The 19,873-nt window shown below is 39.8% G+C and overlaps 3 protein-coding genes across 5 annotated transcripts in view; all 3 read right to left on the bottom strand.

Annotated features, from left to right (window-relative positions):
- slc6a2 (solute carrier family 6 member 2) overlaps positions 1–1,902 on the bottom strand; it is a 45,840-nt gene extending 43,938 nt beyond the window's left edge. The window contains exon 1 of one of the 3 annotated variants that reach the window (XM_020592471.1): positions 1,810–1,902. The gene's annotated coding sequence lies outside the window, so the exon portion shown is untranslated. Of the gene's footprint in view, positions 1–1,803 lie in introns of all 3 variants that reach the window. The other 2 variants (XM_020592472.1, XM_020592474.1) reach the window with 2 other exon arrangements.
- Positions 1,903–4,850: 2,948 nt separating this feature from the next.
- lpcat2 (lysophosphatidylcholine acyltransferase 2) lies at positions 4,851–15,490 on the bottom strand. Its single transcript, XM_020592478.1, has 14 exons — positions 15,007–15,490; positions 14,494–14,636; positions 11,376–11,593; positions 11,065–11,177; positions 10,377–10,437; positions 9,897–9,955; positions 9,426–9,460; positions 9,137–9,191; positions 8,507–8,589; positions 8,055–8,180; positions 7,791–7,944; positions 7,056–7,154; positions 6,322–6,463; positions 4,851–6,118 (listed from the first exon to the last, which is right to left on the bottom strand). The coding sequence occupies exons 1-14, from the start codon at positions 15,115–15,117 to the stop codon at positions 5,940–5,942; spliced, it is 1,578 nt and encodes a 525-aa protein (XP_020448134.1). The 5' UTR covers positions 15,118–15,490; the 3' UTR covers positions 4,851–5,939.
- Positions 15,491–16,143: 653 nt separating this feature from the next.
- The window catches only part of mmp2 (matrix metallopeptidase 2), a 17,775-nt gene continuing 14,045 nt past the window's right edge, over positions 16,144–19,873 (bottom strand). The window contains exons 11-13 of the mRNA XM_020592447.1: positions 19,379–19,538; positions 18,976–19,085; positions 16,144–17,203 (exon numbers count right to left, since the gene is read on the bottom strand). Coding sequence (XP_020448103.1) covers positions 17,100–17,203; positions 18,976–19,085; positions 19,379–19,538 — 374 coding nt within the window. The 3' untranslated portion in view covers positions 16,144–17,099. The remainder of the gene's footprint in view (positions 17,204–18,975; positions 19,086–19,378; positions 19,539–19,873) is intronic.

Consider the following 19,873-nt stretch of genomic DNA (forward strand, 5'->3'; position numbering starts at 1 on the left):
AGAACAGGCTGTGGAGTTTTCCAGTTTGGTTGTGAGAGACTCAGAGTGAGGCTTTCAAACGAGTTATAACTATGTTTTGGTCTAGGGTTGATTAAAAGATTGCGGCCACACCTCCACCTCAGCCTGTGTTTTGAGGGATGTGACAGTTACTGTGACTAAGTGGAGTGGATTCATTTAGACTGACATATTCTTCCTGCTGTAACCATGTTTCAGTAAGACACAATAAGTCAATGTGATGTTCACTTATCAAATCATTCACTAACAGAGATTTGGATGAGAGAGATCTGATATTTAATAGTCCACATTTGATTGTCCTATTACTTTCCACTATAAGAGGAGTCGTCTTAATTTTAATTAGGTTCTAATAAATAACTCCTCGAGTTGATTTTTGATTTATATAATTTAGGTTGTTGAGGGGCAGACAGTCTCTATGAGGTACTGGGAGTTTTGGGTGGGTAGCAGCTGCAAAGAGACAGCAGAGAGGTGTGTAAGACTGTGACCTGCGTCCTGGACAGAGCTCTGGGTTGTCATAGTTTAAGTTGTAAAGTAAACTTGTCCAGATTTCTAGATATGAAATCCAATGTGGGATGGACGCCGTCTCTACTAATCAGACCAGGTTTGCCCCAAAATATTTTCCAGTTGTCGATGAAGCCCACATCATTTTCTGGTCACCATCTAGACAGCCAGCGGCTGAATGATGACATGTGGCGTCCTGGACAGAGCTCTGGGTTGTCATAGTTTAAGTTGTAAAGTAAACTTGTCCAGATTTCTAGATATGAAATCCAATGTGGGATGGACGCCGTCTCTACTAATCAGACCAGGTTTGCCCCAAAATATTTTCCAGTTGTCGATGAAGCCCACATCATTTTCTGGTCACCATCTAGACAGCCAGCGGCTGAATGATGACATGTGGCTAAACATGTCATCACCAGTCAGATTGGGCAGGGGTCCAGAGAAAACTATGGAGTCTGACATTGTTTTGGCGAAGTTACACACCGTCTTGACATTAATTTTAGTGACATCTGACTGGCGAAGACAGGAGTCATTAGTGCCGATGTGAATAACAACCTTACAATCTTACTGTATTTATGCTTATCCGTCAAATAGGATTTAATGTTCCCTACTCTGGCCCCAGGAATACATTTGACTATGGCTGGTGGTGTCTTCATATTTCTGACTATGGAGTCACTAATTACCAGTTATTTATTCAGCGGGTGTGTCGCTGAGTGGAGAAAATCAATTTGAAACATGAACAGGAAGGTGATGCACCGTGAGTATTTGTTTCAAACTACAGCTTTTGCAAACTGTTGTGCTGTCACCTCGCTGAGATCCCTGCTGCTCAGGAAGCTCTGGGGGCGGCTAGGTTGGGCTGTGCTACGTCTAAGAGGACCCACACTGGCTACATGGGCCTCGCTAGCTGGGCTGTTTTCCATGGTGTGGAGCCACACTTCCAAATCGGTGAGCCTCGCCTCCAATGCTGCTAGCACATTTATTACAAGTACCATTATCACTAAAGGAGGCAGAGGAATAACTGAACATGCGACACTCCGAGCCCGCGAAAGAAGAAGAGGAAGAAGGGGAAGCCATTGTCCTCAATGAAGCTCCAAGCTAGCTACGCTAGGCGCAAGTAGCAAGTTAAATTTGGTAATTAGCAAGAACTTTTGTAACACAGATGCTAAACTACTGCAGGCATATGTTGTGACTCAGTAAATTATCTGATGTTCTGATAAACCTAGAAATTAGTGAGCTTAATCTGTTAGCAAGCACATCACGATGCAGGCACAGTAAACAGGAAGTTAATACAATTACCGCAGGAAGAGGAAACAGTCAGTGTGGTACGATGAGGGAGGAAATAGCATAGAAGGTCACGTACAGCGTCAATTAGAAGTTAGAACCTCATGCATAGTTCATGCACAGTTATAAGGTCTGAAGAGACTCATGTCAAGTAATACAGGAGAGAAGCCAGTCAGTCAGTTTGTGGCAAAACCTTTTGCAGTGCTTGCATATTGTTGTCTTTTACTGCATATGATCATTCATACTCAAAGAACTAAACTGGCATTTACTACAAGATGATTAGGTAAAACATTCCAAAATGCACCTGCATTATTTTGCATTTTGGCTTTCAGGTGAATAAAGACTATTTTTCCAGTCATATATTTCGACATTGAAGATTTCTTAAAAATATCTTTAAATTATTGTTTCCTCTTGTTCTCGTGTATCACCTCATCTCAGGAGCTAAGTGTATTGTCACACCCCTACCTTTTACTATAATAAACACTTCCTCATCCTGTCCTGCATTAGCTCAGTCTGAAGTCCAGGCCAGTGACTAATGCACATCCTCTAACCTGTTGGCTAATGTTAATGTGCACTGTGTGAAGCCCTGTCTCCATGTTTGTTAAGCGGAACAAGGGAGGGGTCACAGTAGTGTATATGCACACCCAGATATTCTGTTCCTATAACCAGGAAGATCTATTCTATAGGAACATATACCCAAAGTATTTGTTGATTTCTTTCTCTTATGTAACATTGCTAAAATTGCTAAAAGTTTGCACTACTGAAGCCTAATCACCTCCTACTTTTTTTCAGTTAACAATATACAATAGGTAAGCACCCTCAAAGTTTTATATATGTATATATATCTATATGTATATAGATTAAACTGGTTAAATTGAGGCACAGAGTAGTGTCACATCAATTTAACACTGAGGCCTGTCGGTTCTGACCTTTCCTTCTAGTCTGGTGCAGTGAGCTCTCCATGTGTATGAGGCCTGTGTCCAGGTTAGGTCCACAGACAGAGGCTGTTCACTCACTCGGGTCCTAAGAAGACCAAATCAGATTACCAACACATATCCCCCAAAATCTACTGTGACAGGATCATCCCCCAGGCAGGACTGAAATGGGAATAGCAATATACAACAGCCATGCAGAGGAAAGAGGGAGGATGGAGGGGCATGGGGCCAAAGAGGAGAGCAGCAACTGCACCGGTAGAGGAGTCACACTGTTGTAAGCACAGCAACAATGTGACTTAATTGATTCCACGCCATCTCATCAATTTTGATTAAAATGAAATGAGCCTCTGTACGTTTGAAAAGGTTAAAACAAATTGAAGGTGGAAATCACAGCTGGTAATCACAGTCTGGCTAACAGTGGGCCTTTAATGAAGTAAGCCGCTCTCCATCATTCATTTCAGCCTCCTCTGTGCATATAGAGCAAGACTGCCTATTCTTTGCGTGTGTGTGTGTGTGTGTGAGCACATTCACATATCTCTATGTAGAACACTACAGCATCATGGTCTCCTTACAGATGACCTGCTCTCCTAACAGTGGTTGAAATAAGCAAATTACACCAAAATGGAGTCATGATCCTGGCACTTACAGTAAAAGCCAGTAAAGTCTGTGTAATTGTGTCTATAAAATCATTGTAGGTGCATTTTTAGGTTATGTGAGACTTGGAAAATGGTGGTCCTGAAGATTTATGATATATGGCTGGGCACAACCCTGTTTGGGGCCAAATGATGGGTCATATATCATTTAACTTGGAGGCTGAGCTTCCATGTGAATGCTCACCCTTTTTTTGGCATATTTAAGTGTATATTTTTAATCATTTTGACCAACAAACAGATTAATGTGTTAGAAAAAAAGAAATTGCGGAAAAGAATGAAAATGTTTATTGGACACAGACCGATTTACATTTGAATTTCATGAATTATCTATTATCTGTGTCTGTATCTAGGGATGTAATGATATTTGTAATTTCACAATCTTACACTAGAAAAATGTCTTGATATCTTCGTGGGACTGTGACATGAGGCTATCAGGATATTACATACTGTATGGTTATTTCTCTTGTACAACTGTGTTTAGGATGCAGAATTTCAAACTGACGTAGTGGTTGCTCCACTGTTAATTTTTAGAGCTGCTGTGTGGCTGAATTTTAGTTTCAGTTTTTTGCACATGAGGTTTTCCTGGCTACTTTTAATTTAATAAAGAGGTAAAGTTAAAATGAAAATCACACAAAAAAATGCTGATTCATTTTTTAGTACAGTACTAAATACTATATCATGGATTTTTTTATTGTAGCAATGTCATTCCATGTGTTTTTGGTATTGTTACATCCCTACTATCTAACCACCATCCAGCTGTCTTCCCTCTTTGGATTTGGGTCATAAACAGATCAGTTGAAGCCACAGGATACACAGTCCTATAATGCAGACAAACTTAGCAATTAGCATGTAAGTCACAGGAATGCAATAATTTTCTTTAAGATAATGTTTAGGTTTTCTGGACTGAACAGAACATGAATATGGTATGAAAGTAATAAAGGTAATAACTGAAATGATTCACATTATACTGTTTTAGTTCACTCATGATTAAATGTAACACTTGCAACAACTTCAAATTTCATTTTGAACAATGAGTAATTCAATTCAAAGCAAAATATGAAAAAGATCTATGTCAGTATACACAGAAAATATATTAAAAAACAACATTGCTCTTGAGGGTTGAGTATTAAGCACATGTTCACAAACACCTTTGCATTGTCCAATATTTAACAGCACATGCTATATCTTAATTCTGATTCCAACTTAAACTTAACTGTTGTCTACACTGAATCTCAATTTAAGAGACAGGTAAAAAATAACAAAAGGTTTAAAATTCAAACTGCTTTTACAAGCTGACCAAAAACACATATAAAAGAATTAATAGGTAACTGCTGGCACCTGGTGGTGGTTTAGAGAACCAGAGGAACAGCCATAACCCATTCATTAGTATGCCTCATACTGTGATAAATCCTACAAAATTCATTAGTTTCCTCAGTGGTGAATATAAAAACACAAGTCAGGCAAGAAATACAATTATGTTTTTGTTTTATTTTAGAAGGCAAACTTTACAGTGTTAACAAAAAAGATAATGGCAATGCACCCTGATATATAAATAACAGTGCCACTTAGTTCATCGTAAAGCATACACTGCTGGAATATGCTGTTGTGAAGAAGTACTGTTGCTTTTTTGCTCACAAATTGCCCTATTTTAACTGGTTTATTTGCTTTAGTAAATGTAAAGCTGCTTAGATGCTGTTGCTGTCTCAGCAACAACAATCTTCAGTAAAAATGGAAATAGATACACATGCAAAGTAAACCTCTGGCTAATTATACAGCTATGTTACACGATCTGTGTCCCTGAGCACTGGAAAAAAGTGTAATACACAGCATGTAAGCTCTTGGTAGATATAGCTATAATACAGAACATCTATAGGTTGCAAGAGTGGACAGATCTTAATAAACCTTAGTGTACACTAATTATATTACAACACGAAAGCACAAAGACTCTTTGCTTATGTCTTAAAAGGTCGATGGTTTGGCAAACCTTTCCACTAATTTACAGAAGACCACAAGGTACAGCAAGTTGCGTTCATCTAAGTCCAGACAAGGGTAAGAAATGGTGTATTGAAAGTACAAAGTCAAAAACATGGTGAGGCAGTTTACAATGACAGTACTCAAGTATAACATAATACACTGTCACTAACAACATAAGTCCAAAAACAGGGTTGCAGGGTTTAGATGGTTTTTGAAAATATTGATGAGATTTCTGACCTATTTTCATCCCATGACTAGCTTTTGATTTAGTTTTTTCTGATGGACACATAACCAAAAAGACCCACACAATACTATACAGAGATGCCGCAATAAGATATTTCTTGTGCTGTGACTTCAAGCTTTTCATTCAAATCTATATATGGCACTAAAATTGAAAACAGAAGTATTCTAAAAACCATGTCTATAAAAAGGCAAGCACATGATCTATAATATGGCACTGCTGTGGCAAATGACTTGGATTTGCTAAAAGTTGCTGGATACTCGGCTGTTTCCTTCTCAGTGCAGAGGACAGAGTGTTCTGTCTTTCAGTGCAGTCAAGCAGGGCTTACAGTTGGATTGTGCCTCAGTCCTCTTTCTTGTCAGAGCTACTGTCTTCCTGTTTTTCCCCTGAACTTGTCTGACCACCCAATTCCAGATCATCTGGCATCCCCTCCTGGATAGCTTGGTATCTCTGAAGCTCCAGGTAGGTGGTGAAGAGCTTGGCATATTCTGGGTGGGTCGTGGCAAAGGCTTGAAATTCACCTGAAGAATCACAGGCAAGGAGACAAGCATCAGGATGCAGTGCAGTTTGGGATATGGGAAGTAAAAGTAATAATGACAATGTACTGTATACGTGTATTGACAACACATATTTCCATAATAACTTGATGAAAATATAAATGAAGGTTACAAGTTCAAAATGTAGTCCAGCATTAGCTCTGTGTCTTAAGGCACAGTGTACTCACTGAAGGTGATGAAACCAGAGCCGTCAGCATCAATTTCCTTGAAGAGCTTGGCCATGTTGAGATCTGACACACCCAACGCGGAGCGCAGCAGAGAAGTAAACTCCTCTCGTGTGATTTTCCCATCCTCATCTATATCAAACAGCTGCACGAGAGAGGACAGCAAGGGAGAAATTTGGTTTCTACTTTCAAGTTTGCAGACTCAGAAAAATCTATTCAAGGTGTGAATGTAGGTAGGTAGCAAAAAGCTTGAAGTGCATTAAATTGTATAATTAATATTTGCTAAATGATTCTCCCAAAATAATTTTCAGTTATGTTACATAAACAGCAGAGCCATTTATCCAAAACCACATTTGACCTTATGGCTAGCAGAATGACTACATGCTCTTGACATTATCTAAGCTTCTCTGAACACTGCCTCTGGTCTTCCCACACTACTGCTGCTCCATCTGCTATGCAGTGATATCAAGTTAAGATAGGACTGGATGATTTAGCTAAAATGTACTGCTTTTTTAACATTTTGCTTATTTCTATTGTAATATTTCTACTTATATACTCGAATTTGTGACAGTGCTGAGTGCATGCCTTGAAGAATTCAGTTCTGTGGAGTGCTAGCTTGGGTGACCCATTAGAGCAAACACTATCATACACATGCCTGTGCATTTATGCAGCTATAGTTATGAATACTCTTCTTGCCATAGTGGCTATGCGACTATGTCAAAACATTGCTGCTGTACCTGGAAAGCCATTTGAAGAACATCTTGGGTGTTAGCTGGTCGACACAAGATGGTCACGCCGATAACATACTCTCTGAAGTCAATGGTGCCATCTCCATTCTAAGACACAGCCATAAATATACTTGAGTTTGTAAAGGCACAGCTTTTTATAATGGGTAGTACTGTGCCCTTTATGGTTTATAAACAGACATTTACCTAGTATTAACAGTTTTGACTGTCAAAGAATGTATAAGGTATTTAAAGATAATATGAGACAAAAGCATGAGTCGTTTCTATAAATGGTGACTCTCTCTTACTGAAAGTGTATGACACAAACATTTTCAATACAAATAGGTTTCTTTTTACTCATTAAACTGCATGTCACAAGCTGTTTTTTAAGCTTTTACCCTCTCTTCCCACTAAAACATCCAACCAAGGTATGATGCCAAACTGTTTTGATCACAGTTTCCTGTTTAGGTGTGGGTTCAGGCTGAATCCACACCGTCAGGTGCCCGCAATTTTACTTTCACTGACAGACATGATGTGCAGTTTTCTAGAATGAAAATCATTCTCTAAAAAGAATATTAACATTGCATTGTCAACTATTATATTTATGATGCATTTCCTGCAGGATGTGTTGGGGCCAATTTCTCATTGTAGACTAATTCTAACCTCTAGGCTGTGAGTCCACAAAAGGAACTTCATTTATTAATGAATAACTGAAAAACAAATTTGTTTTATCAAAATTTATCTTACCCTGTCAAAGAGTGCAAACAGCTCCTCCAGGGCTGGGTTTACAGGTAGCTTCAGGAATTTGGCAAACTCCTCAATGGAGATCCGTCCTCCCTTACAGGAACTGGCCATGGTTGCAAAACCCTCCAGCTCTTTTCTCACACTGTCCCACTTCAGACTGAGTGACAAGGAGGAAGTCATATTCAACAATTAAAGAAAAAAAAAGTTCAAACTATTTTTGTCAGCAGCTGTCGATGACAATTTTGTACTGAAGTGAGATATTCTTACTTGAGTTTGCGGCTAATTTTGGTAAACTCAACCAGGCCAGCCTCCATGGGTAGCATCATCTCGCCAGCTGAGATCATCAGACGGCAGTCTTCATATGTGTGGTCTGTCACAGGAACACCCAAAGCCCTGCAGCCAAACAGCTTGTTTACAGAATAGTCAACTCAAAAGTCTGAGATACTTGAAAAGGAAGGTATGCAAGCTCAGACTGATCAGTGGAATAAAATAGCCAAACTTATTGTACAGCTTCATTTAAACTGTGGCCATCCTATTCAACAGCATTCTCTCAGCACTCATTGATTTTCACATAAACTGACATGTACTCCATATGTGTTTAACATGGTGTTTATTAGTGTACTTGTATAAACATGCCTGTACTGTTGATTTTCTCTTGCACTTTGTTCTACTGTGTGGCCCATCAATTAAAAATGTGCTTATGACTGATGAACACTAACTTGGCCATAGTGGCTCGCACTCTGCAGGCAAACAGAGCCGGGCTTTTCTTCTCTTCCTCTGTGGGAATATGCGGCGGCAAGAACTGGAAAACAGAACAAACAAGTGAAAGAGGCCCCACAGAAGGTCAAGCTGAAAGTAAATCTACACCTTTGTATGGAAACCAAATCCCCCCCTGCAAAAAAAGCAAAAAAAAAAAAAAAAAAAAAAAAACACATCTTGCCCTTAGGCATAATATCTCATAGTACCTGTGAGTACAGCATAAACCCATTTCTATTCCAGCAAATTAAGTTAACATACTTAGCTGTCTTTAGTTTAACTCAAAAGCAGATAGTGGCACTAATATCATTAGTAAAGCTGCACTAATTTAAAAACATATCAAATGGGCTGACAAACACTGTGCAACCACAGGAATTTACATCAAGATACACAGTGAAGAATAATCTGAAATAACAATGAATAACATTTAAAATCTACTATAGAAGAACAAAAACACTTTGTAGTACAGGGTGGGCCACGGAAAAGTAGCCTGTGTATTTGAGAGCATATTGCAGCCGGGCTACTTTTCCGTATATTATCCACCCTGTATATTATCCGTTACATTAGGGTGCACACATGGTGGATGCCTATACCTCTATCTCTACCGTAGTGTACAGCTGGCACAGTGTTAGAAGCAGCAGTATCCTCCTGCAAGTAATACAAGCAGGGCAGTCAGTTACACATGTTGATTCATTAATACCAGCAGCTGTTGCAAACCAAGGCAATAATGGTACTGTTACTGTGATATACTATAATAGTATTCATTTATCAGACTGTCACAGCAGATACCAGCTTCACCAAACATGCACACTATAGGTAAAACTATGAGAAACCTCTCCATATGCACAGCTCTATATATGTGTATGTATAAAGCATACTTACGAGCTAAAACCCTGCCAAGTCCAAGTCACTGTATCCTGGAGAACAAAGAGAGAGGAAGACACATCTTCGTAAAACATTAACACTTGAATAGGATGGCATATACACTGCAGGAGCTGGTAGGTGTGTGAGACAGCTGAGCTTTTAGAGTTGCTATCAGTCTGTTTCTGTGGTTGATTGCACTCAAATACTTGTTGACAGTTCAGTCAGCAAAACTAATGAACTGAAATGGAAAATGGAAGAGGATGATAACCGTACCTCCAGGATGCTTGGGAATGTCTTACTATGTATTTTGTTTGGATGGAAGTAAACTTGTGGTTGACAAGTGTGTATATCTTGGCAGGATGTATGAATCACTTTTGGCTTTACATATTTATCTTCTGTGTAAACTAGTAGAGCACAGTGCCAGTTTATTAGGCTCTCAAGATGTGAGGTGAAATATATTAATGTTGTATGAGAAATACAAACACTCACTAGTTTGTTGGGATATCTCATAAGCACAGGCTGCACAGGGACCCCTGGAATAAAGGCCCCTAAAGGTGGGGAGAGAACAGAGTATAAAATAAAACAGCATGACAACTGTTAATTCTCATTACAAAATAACAAAATAGTTGTATGACTTTTGAAACCGACATCCCCAACCACCCTGTTCACACAAAACCAGTTTTACGGGCACCGGTGGACGTAATGTGAGTGCGTGAACCACAACGTACAATGAATGAATGGAGCAGTGTAGCATCAAGTGTTCTTTCTGTGTAGTCGTTCTGCTCAGTGGAATAGATTTATGTGAAGTGGAAATGCTAGATGTGCTATAATTAGCTGATGAAAGTGTTAACAAATAGCTTTTAATATAGTTTGTCTTTTGTCTGTTGCTATTTTCTTGTCTTTAAAAGACAAAAGGCAAAAGACTACAGTTTACCTTACATGACATTAAATTTGCATTTTATATCTTACCTTGCTTGAATGTGATAAGACATGAACGATTTGTACATGTTCCCTCTGGAAATATCAAAACCTATAGAACAAAGCATCATTAATAAAGGATTATCAAGCAAGCAATATGATTCTAGTGGTACCTGCATAAAAGTAAGTTTCTGAAAAAACTGTACTTGTACACCAAATCAGAAAAAAAGTAGGAACAGCATGTAAAATCAAAATTAAAACTGAAAATAGTGATGTGTAAATCATCTGTCTCCTGTGTTACATACAATACATTATTTGATGTGATACCTCATCAATTTTATTCTTTGTTCCAAATAAACACTCACTTCAATTCTAATGCTGTAACACATTCTAAGAAAAGTTGGGACAGTAGCATTTCAGGACCAGTAATGAGGTAAAACAATGAAATGATGGTTCCATTTGAAACAGGTGATGTCAACAGGTGGCTGCATCATGACTTGGTACAAAGGTAGCATCCAGGAAAAGCCGAGCCCCTTAGGAGCAAAGATGGGCTGAGGACTGCCAGTTTGCCAACATATGGGTAAGAAAATTATTTACATGTTTAAAAACAATGTTCCTCAAAGGAAGATAGGAAGGGTTCATTCATAGACTCAAAGTTTTCTCACCACCGATAATCTACACTGACACAACGTTACATTCTTTGTGCTTGGGGATGTTTCTTTGGTGTGTTGTGACAGACCTGTGGCCAGCGGCCTCCTGACTTGGCTCTGCTGTCTATCTCTTGGATAGTATTCTTCCTGGAGTCTGGGTCCTTTCTGGACACCAGCACAGGCTGAAGACAGCGCACAAGCCCTGTAGTAAGAGCAAAACACATGCACACATGCATATGAGTGAGATTTCAGCACAAGATAATGACTGTGGTGTTGCGCATCTTACAGTAAGTAAGAACACACACACACACTTGAGGCTGCGAGACCAAGCCTCCACAAACACATACTACACACCTACTTCCTTCTACTGAAGCAACCAAGCAAATGAAAAGGGTCTCACTGCCAAAGATGGGTGTAGCCAGGTTCTCAACACGAGAGACAGTGGAGGGCAGGCCTGCGACAATACACACAATTCCATCAAAAAATGTGGAGTGGGGGGCCACAGCCAGGATGGGGGCCTCACTGCTGCTAACCTGCTTGCCCTTAACCACCACTCTGAAGCCCAAGCAGAAGTAGTAAGTCCTCCCTAAGGCAGCCATCACCCTCCTACACATGAACCTGGAGATGACAGGGACATTAAAAAATATATGTGTAGCTCAAAACCATAACATCCAAATGTAAACCTTCAGACTGCTCCTCTAATCTGTTCATTTTTGAAGTAGGTGAGAAATATATACTATATGTTCAGCATTTTTCTTTAATTGTTTTAATTATAATCACCTCCAGGGCTCTTATGTGACTGGGGCCAGTAAAGGGGCGGACTTCAAGTGTTTTAGTAACAGGAAGAGTTGCACAATGTTGTACTTTTCCTGTAACCCTAAAATTGCAAAGAGTTTTCCTTTGCACCACTTACTTCCTCATATTCTAGGAAGTAGGAAGTCAGAACACAGAATTGGATGTAGTGACAAAATGATAAATGCCTTTGTGCAACTTTTAAAACTTTTGTCCAACTATACAGACATATGAATATTTAAAGCTGCATTAATCTTTCTGCTCAGTGGGGCAGTGGTAATGCAGTTTTGGGAATAAAAAGCTTCTAACACAAACACATGCATCAGCAACACCTTGATATACTATCAGTTGATAAAATTAAATGTGCAGTAGGCACAGCTTTATTTTTCAATGCCTGTCAGAACTTGCTTGTCTTATTTGAAGACATACTTGTATTCATTGGCATTTGGCCAGGAATGAGACTCTGTCTGTAGTGTTAGTGTTTGTTTTATAGTTTATAGTTTTTTATGTGATGATTTTAGATTTGTATGGTATGTTAAGCACTTTGGTCAGCTGTGCTGTGGTAAAGTGCTATATAAATAAAGTTGAGTTGAGTTGAGAGAGTTGAGTAACCCTGGTTTGGTCTAAGAGATGTCATTTGTGATTACATGACAAATAGTACTTAATGGAGTTTGAAGTAATTAATTCTAGTAAACAAATACTAATTTAAATTGTGGAATGCTATCACCTACTGATCTTTCATAGTATAACATAAGCTTTGGTGTTCCAGGCATATTGGTAATATGAGGTTGTTGACAGCAAAGCAGTAAACGGGTGAACTGTGTTTGACAAGGTACGTTTCCTCCTGTTTCTGTCAGTTTCCCTTAAGACCCTTATAATATTATCTTTTCTGAGCTGAAAAAAACCTTAGAAAAAATCAACTGGACTAGATTTCTAGGTCGAAGACGTTTCACCTCTCATCCAAGAGGCTTCTTCAGTTCTGCCCGACTGGCGTTGAGTCGGTAATATTTATCCCCCTCGGTGGTGTTTCAGTCCTTTGATGGCCAACAATGTCCCCTATCGACTGAGTCGTTACAGCCCAGTATCGGTGAGAGTTTTTACCTGTCTGAATCCTCCCCTGTGGGCCGATGCCTATTGTCCTGGTGGGTATGTTTGGGCAGAGATCTCAAAATGTAGATGGATGACAAGTTGTGTCTTAGTCCACCACCCCTATTTAGTGAGGGGTGTTCTATTTTTACAAAAATAGCTTCCTTAACTCCTCTCTCAAACCATCAATGTTCTCTGGAGAGGATCTGGGCTTCACTGTCTTCAAAAGAATGTCCTTTGTCCTTCAGGTGGAGGTGGACTGCTGACTCTGGTCCACTGGAGTTGGCCCTCCTGTGTTGGGCCATGCGTTTGTGAAGAGGCTGCTTAGTTTCACCAATGTACAAGTCGTTACACTCCTGACTACACTTAATGGCATACACCACATCACTCTGTTTATGTCTGGGTGTTTTGTCCTTTGGGTGGACCAGTCTCTGCCCAAGGGGGCCGAATACTTTCGCAAGGTTGGTTGGTCTGGTTAAAAGGCTTAATGATTAATCAGATGGGAATGTGGATGTAGAATATGTATCCATGTAGTAATACTGCTTGCAAACCAATGATGACAAGATGATGTTAGGGGGTAGGACTAGATAAGTCTGACTTCTTCCTACTCCGTTCAAGCATGTACTAGGTAAAAGCAAATTGAAAATATTTTTGTGGACATGTCTGGAATTATGTGTGATTACATACTGACTGTTGTTACATGTTTGAAAGAATAAATAAAAATAAATTTAATTAATTTAAAGTTAACTGGGATATTGTGGTTGTGAAATATCCTTTTTAACTTCTCTGATAAACCCGCCACATAAGGGATGACAGTGTTAGTGAAACAAGAGGGGATAACACTGTCACCCCAACGTCTTCGATCTAGAAATCTAAGTCCAGTTGATTTTTTCTAAGGTTTTTTCAGTTTCCTATGACCTGGATGACTGAGAATCTGCACAGACATGTCTTTTCTGAGGACTGATGGGAACTGAGCTTAGTAATGCTTGTGGTGCAGATATGATCTAGTGGTGCAGATTGTGCAAGTCCTGTCAGGAACTGTTATTCTGAGAATACACTGCCTTTGTGGTGTTTTACTGTCCAGTCTATGAACACACCGACTCTGCTTCTCCTTGATCTAGTAAAATTCTCTACTTTACTACAGTGAAACCAATAAATCTCAGTGTATCCCTTCACCATACCACCAGTATGTTTACATGTTACTGAAACAGATGGCTCACCTTCGACAAAGAACACTCCCTCTTTGTAGGTTAATGTTAGCAGGCTTATATCATGAAAGAATAATGGTCACATTTAGTTGTTGAATGAATGCACACTGTTTGTGTAGCACTGTACTGGTAGAAAATAAAAAAAGAATGTCCAAGTGGGTTTCTGAGACTCTGGTCACTTGTACATGCATTAACCCCCATTCAGTTTATCCAAGCAAGTTAAATTGACATTTAATATACATGTAAATAAAACTGATGTCAGAAAGGCAGGGCAGGATACTCACTTTGTGCTTATCAGGCTTTTAAGTGATTTAAATTTTGTAAGTGATTAACTAAGTTGATCCAAAAGCCCATGGACACTGATGGCAGTCTGAAGGGTGAGCATGGGCAGCTCAGTAGGAGGCTGAGATGCAGTGGGATGCTGTGTGTTACCTTCTCCACCCTGTCATTGGCTCCACGGCTCCTTTAAGGGGATGGTTGAAGGTTATTATGAAGGCCACCGTCCATGTCACCATGAGAACCAGAGACGCCAGGATGGCGCGTAGAGGGACCAGAAAGATTCCCAGAAGGACGCACTGTAGAGAGAGCGCATGCAAACAGCATCAAACAGAGTAGGCCTATACAGCAGCATAAAGGGAAGACTGCTGTCAGAGTCGACACACAGAGCAGAAATGTGCACAACTCTGAAAATCCCCATCACTGAAAGGCTTTCTAGAAAAGCTCCCTACAGCTCTAGTTGTTCGTGCTGCATATAACGAGGCTTCACAAGCCGATCTGCCAAAGCCCTGTTCAAGAAGATTAAATAGGCCCTGGTTACGCACTAGTCTGTGTGTAACCTCACACATCAAATGAGACACTGCAGCGAACGTCGTGTTGCCATAAAAGATGACATTATTATCAAAAGCCTGCCTCTGCAAGACCACTGAACTTAAATACCATACTCACTTTTATTCTATCAGCTTTGGTCAGTTTAGTGTCTTGCACAAACGGGTTGATGACTGCGGGCAGGAGCAGAGACTGTTGCCTCGGCAGGGCGAATACTCGTTGAGACGACATTGCTGTCCAGAAAGCGAAAACAGGCAAACGTCGTAATCTAGGCGCCGTTGTGTTATCATTTCACTTCCTCAACAGTGGCCTTCCTCTCCATTTCCCATGTCACACAGTCACACGGACGAGCGCGCACCCAGAGCAGCGAAAGCGGAATCGGACAGGCGCTTCAGGCTCCACCTCCGCGGTGGTTGCAGCAAGGTCGAGTCCGGCCAGTGTGTTTCTATAGCCTCTCAGTTTCAAAAGAAATCACTGAACCCTCATTCTGCATGTCTAAAGGATGCTGCGATCCTACTGGGCATCTATTTAATAAATATGCTTTTACAAACAGATGGAAGAAAACAGGAACATGGTGCAGTCTCTGACCACACATGCTTTGTGAAAATACTCCTTATTAAGACTGTATAAATTCTTGCTGAAAAGAAGTGATGCACGCATACTAGCGTGTGAACAGCGACATCAGGGTCTAATGCTACTTTTTGTCACAAGCTCTCATAAATGGCCACAAGATGGTGGAATTTCATAAAAAATCTCATTTGTTTGCGCACTTTGTAGAGATGTCTCTTCAAAAAACATATCATTTAGCAGGCGTAGAGTAATTTTTACATGTAACCTTTTATCCCTTTGCTTTTTTACAACTACTAATTGCTTTGAAGATTCACATTTGTATACATCTTATAAAATGCCACAAATGTTATGGATTTCATTGCCCAGTCATTTATAAAGTAGCTGGATTTATAACAATTGCTTGAAAAATGGCATTTGTGCCAAAAGGAAGATGTTCGTTTCTTGCTCTTCTCTTTTCAAAATACAGAACACGCCTCACACAGGTCTGAATCCTGCACCGTTCAAGACGACTAAACGAATATTTTTGCTCCAGGACCTAACTACATCTAGTAAATTCTTATGACAAGTTAGAACCATGTGGGATCTGCATCAATGGTGCAAAGTATGTGAAGCTCCTCTTGTGTTTATCACTGATCCATATTATATTGACCATCTTTATTGATGACAGTAAGAAAGTGCACAAGCAAACAAAACAACACAAACTGTATTGTTGAAATCCAAGAAAGAAAATACAACACAAGATTATTAAAAATACTACTGTGGTACTCTTGTCATGATTCCATCATGCAGCAAACCTATACAGCCTTTAGAGGCAACCTGTGCCCTTAATCGTTCTGTACCATTAGTGAAAGAAAATGCAACATGGGGTTGCCATGACAATAATTTGGCCTCCATAATGTGCTATTCCTTTGTATAGTCCGATCAAAAAGTGCTAACCAAATGAAGAATAATGTTTGCCTGTGAATACTACTGTATCCTAAGCAGTCGTAGACACAGTTACACTGGTATAAAGCTTGTTTACGTATATTCTGTGTATATAGGACTTTAAGCAAAAAGCAATCTTTAAAGCACCATTTTCGGTCAAACACAATGTGCACATTTTTTCAAATGTATTGCACAACAATAAGAACAACTGATTGAAACTGATACATTTATAAAACTGCCCTTCATACATTGGATATAGAGGTGATTCTAACATGAACTCCTCATAAAAAAACCTTTCAGTATCAAATTTGTATAAAACGGCAATATCTCACAGCACACTATGTTCAATGCAGTGTGGACATACCTGATGTCTGTGTTAAAAAACAAACAAAAACTACAAAAACAACAATAAAACAAGGGGTACATAGTGTAATAAATTTGCATTAACATAACAAATCCAATGTCAAAATCACACAGTAATATAGCAAATATCCAGTTGCCTATGTTTAGCCTGTGTAGAAGGTGCTGAGGTGCCTTTCTACAAAGCTGGAGTCGGGTTATACAGGCTGGAAGGGACATGTCTCCCTCAGAGTGTGCAGAGTTGCCAGGATAAAAACCATCATAAGTGTGCGCTGCAGTGACCCCGAGTTGGTTACAATGTCCTAATGAGGCCAGACGTCATTAGAGAATTAGCCAGTCGTGAGACATTTTGCAAATGTTCAACAACCGAGCCAGTCCTCTTTGATTTCACCCAGCTTGACAATCTTCAAGCTGCTGTCTTCCAGTTTGAAATAGTGCTTTCCTTTGAAGAAGTAGCTGTAATCTGTCAAAGATAAGAACATTACACACTCTGTTTAACTTTACTTAAGTTGTAATTAACAACTTCCATAATAACAGGAAAAAATGACAAGGATTAAAAGAGTCAAGCTCTGCTGAAATCAAAGTCACGTTTCTCTCTCTCTCTCTCTCTCTCTCTCTCTCTGAATTAAGCTAAACAGGAAGAACACAGAGGCACCTCTGTGGAGGGACACAGACTTGCTTTATATAAAGCAGTTTGTTCACTGTGGAAAAGGGGCTACTTGATGCTTACAGTACTGTGTGTATGTTCAGAGAGCAGTGGTGGAAAAATCCCTGCTTGCCATAGACCAAATTCTGCATCCTATCCCCAGGGATACATGGCTGACATTGACTGTCTCCAAGGAACTTTACCAGCAAGTGATGCTAACACAAACAATTCTATGTTATTCACTCGCATGGAAAATAAAGATTGTGAGAACAAAATGCAGCAGTTCTCCCACTGCCTGTCTTTTATCAACATCAAACCACAGATGACTCCCTAATAGCAGAACCACTCCCTTTGGTCTGTGAGACTTCCTTATTTTCTCTGTGTAGTCAGTCTAAGTTGCTCATCATCACTGCCTACTGAATTCTGGTATATGAGTTTTATTGACAGAGGTGCACTGCCAGATGTGCTCCTGTAATAGAGCTGGCTGGGTTTACCTGCAATCTCACCAAAGGAACTGCCAATCTGTGGACAGTGAAGTAGCACCAGTCATGTTACAGTCAAAACAACACATAAAAGCCCTTTCTCTCAGCTCTTCTTTGAAACTCAAACAAAGGGTAGGTCCAGGATGCCTTTTGCTATGTTGTCTCTGTTCTTTGATTTGCAACCAGACCGTGATCATTGTTGGTTTATTTCTGTACAGTTCTTGACAACGCTTGTGGTGACTGGTTCATTGGTGTAGCATTTATTCAAGTTGAAAAAAGGTTAGTTTGTAGTTTTCATATTTTTACAGTGATGCAGTCTGTGCTTAATTTTAATCCACTTTAGTGACATGGCTCGATCCACCATTTGGTCAAGACTGAATTATCTACACTGAACTATTGGATGTATAGCCATGAATTTTGTACAGACAAACATTCCTGCATGACACTGATAATTCTCTGATTTTGAATTTAACACCATAACAAGGTTGGCATGTTTTGTTTTTCAGTGAAACATGTCTTGGCTGCCAAACCAGAATCTTATGGACTTTGGTTATCCTCTGACTTCTCATATAGCACAAAATTTGCTATATAAACACAATCCCCCTCAGGATGAATTTAAATAACTTTGGTGCTCTTCTGGCATTTCATGTAGTATCCACAATAAGTTCAGATTTGAACTAGACCAATACTTTGGTTTACAGCCAAAAACCTGTAAAACTGATGACATTCCCATCACCCTCAGCTGTACTTTTTACTTAGTGCTAATTATCAAATATTAGCATGGTAACAAGCTAAACTAAAATGGTGAAAATGGCAAAGATTATACTTTCTTTGTCATCATTGTGAGCATGTTGACATGTAGCTCAAAGCACTGCTGTGTCTAAGTACATTCTCCCAGAGTTGATTTGGCTTGAAACCAAAAGCTGCTTAGAAAATTTAAGTGAAATGGCAAAGGACCATGCTGCAAAACCACATTTATGGTCCTGTAATTTTCTCCTGCTATTTATTTTCCTCCTGTTAGCTCCTGTTGCTGGGCCCTGCTTCTTTTTCCAAATCCTAATGGACCTCTTAATACACACAGATAAGCTATTCTTTTATTTTTCTTACCAATTCCATTAAGACTGAAGGCAGAGTCTATGCCATCTGGGATGCCATTCCAGGAATCAGCAATAAGTTTGGGGAAGCCAGGATCCATTTGCTTGTTATGCTCATCATATCTGTGCACACATAACAGTAACAGAACATCCTTTAATCAGTGCTTCAGTCTTCTCTCGCATACACAAAAACACTTTTCCATGGAGATAAAACAGTTAGCTGACAACACTACAAACTCTCATGTTGTGCATGGGCTAATAGAGCTGTTGTGGTTTATAGCACAGTTTAGGTAACACCAAACACTAACTAGATCCAGATACACCCCTGTACTACAATAAAAGGTGATGATGTCAATAGCATGACTTAGGATGTGCAGAGGGTTTTAGGCTCACAAGTGGTTGCCTAAGCTCCTCACCTCCAGAACTTGTCATCAGCAAATAGGTAAGTCTTCCCGTTCTTTCTAAAGTTGAATGCAGCGTCGATTTTCTGCACGTCACTGGGGAGGTCAAGGCTGGAGAGCCTCTTGGGGTAACCTCTCTCCAACTCATCTGCTTTGTAGATCCACATCTCATTGCCTGGGAAGAAAAAGAAGAACCATGGCTAAAATAGTACTGTGGACATTTATTATACTGATTGAAAATTACTGTTTTAATTGAGGACTGTCAAATCAACGTTTTATCCCATACTCCTACAAATCTATTAAACCAGTATAAGCCTAAGGTCATAATACATTTAGTCATGCAGGTTTGAAAATCAACACTCCCCCTCCCCCTCACCCTCCCCACCTCAGACCCAGCAGCTGCTCCCCGACAATCACGATCCTTCCCCCTGCCCCCCACCTCTAACGATCTGTGAAAAGGATGTGCATGGCCTCTTTAAAAAACAAAAGATCACAAAGGCACCAGGCCCC

This window comes from Monopterus albus, unplaced genomic scaffold (genome assembly GCF_001952655.1).
Source record: "Monopterus albus unplaced genomic scaffold, M_albus_1.0 scaffold17.1, whole genome shotgun sequence".
NCBI lineage: Eukaryota > Metazoa > Chordata > Actinopteri > Synbranchiformes > Synbranchidae > Monopterus > Monopterus albus.

Excerpts from the sequence above, each read along its gene's own strand:
- lpcat2 (XM_020592478.1), bottom strand. The coding sequence starts at position 15,117 with ATGTCGTCTCAACGAGTATTCGCCCTGCCGAGGCAACAGTCTCTGCTC. Across the intron at positions 10,438-11,064 it reads CAGGAGGCCGCTGGCCACAG|GTTTTGATATTTCCAGAGGG; the intron begins GTCTGTCACAAC and ends TTTGTTCTATAG. Across the intron at positions 9,956-10,376 it reads TCTTATCACATTCAAGCAAG|GGGCCTTTATTCCAGGGGTC; the intron begins GTAAGATATAAA and ends CCCCACCTTTAG.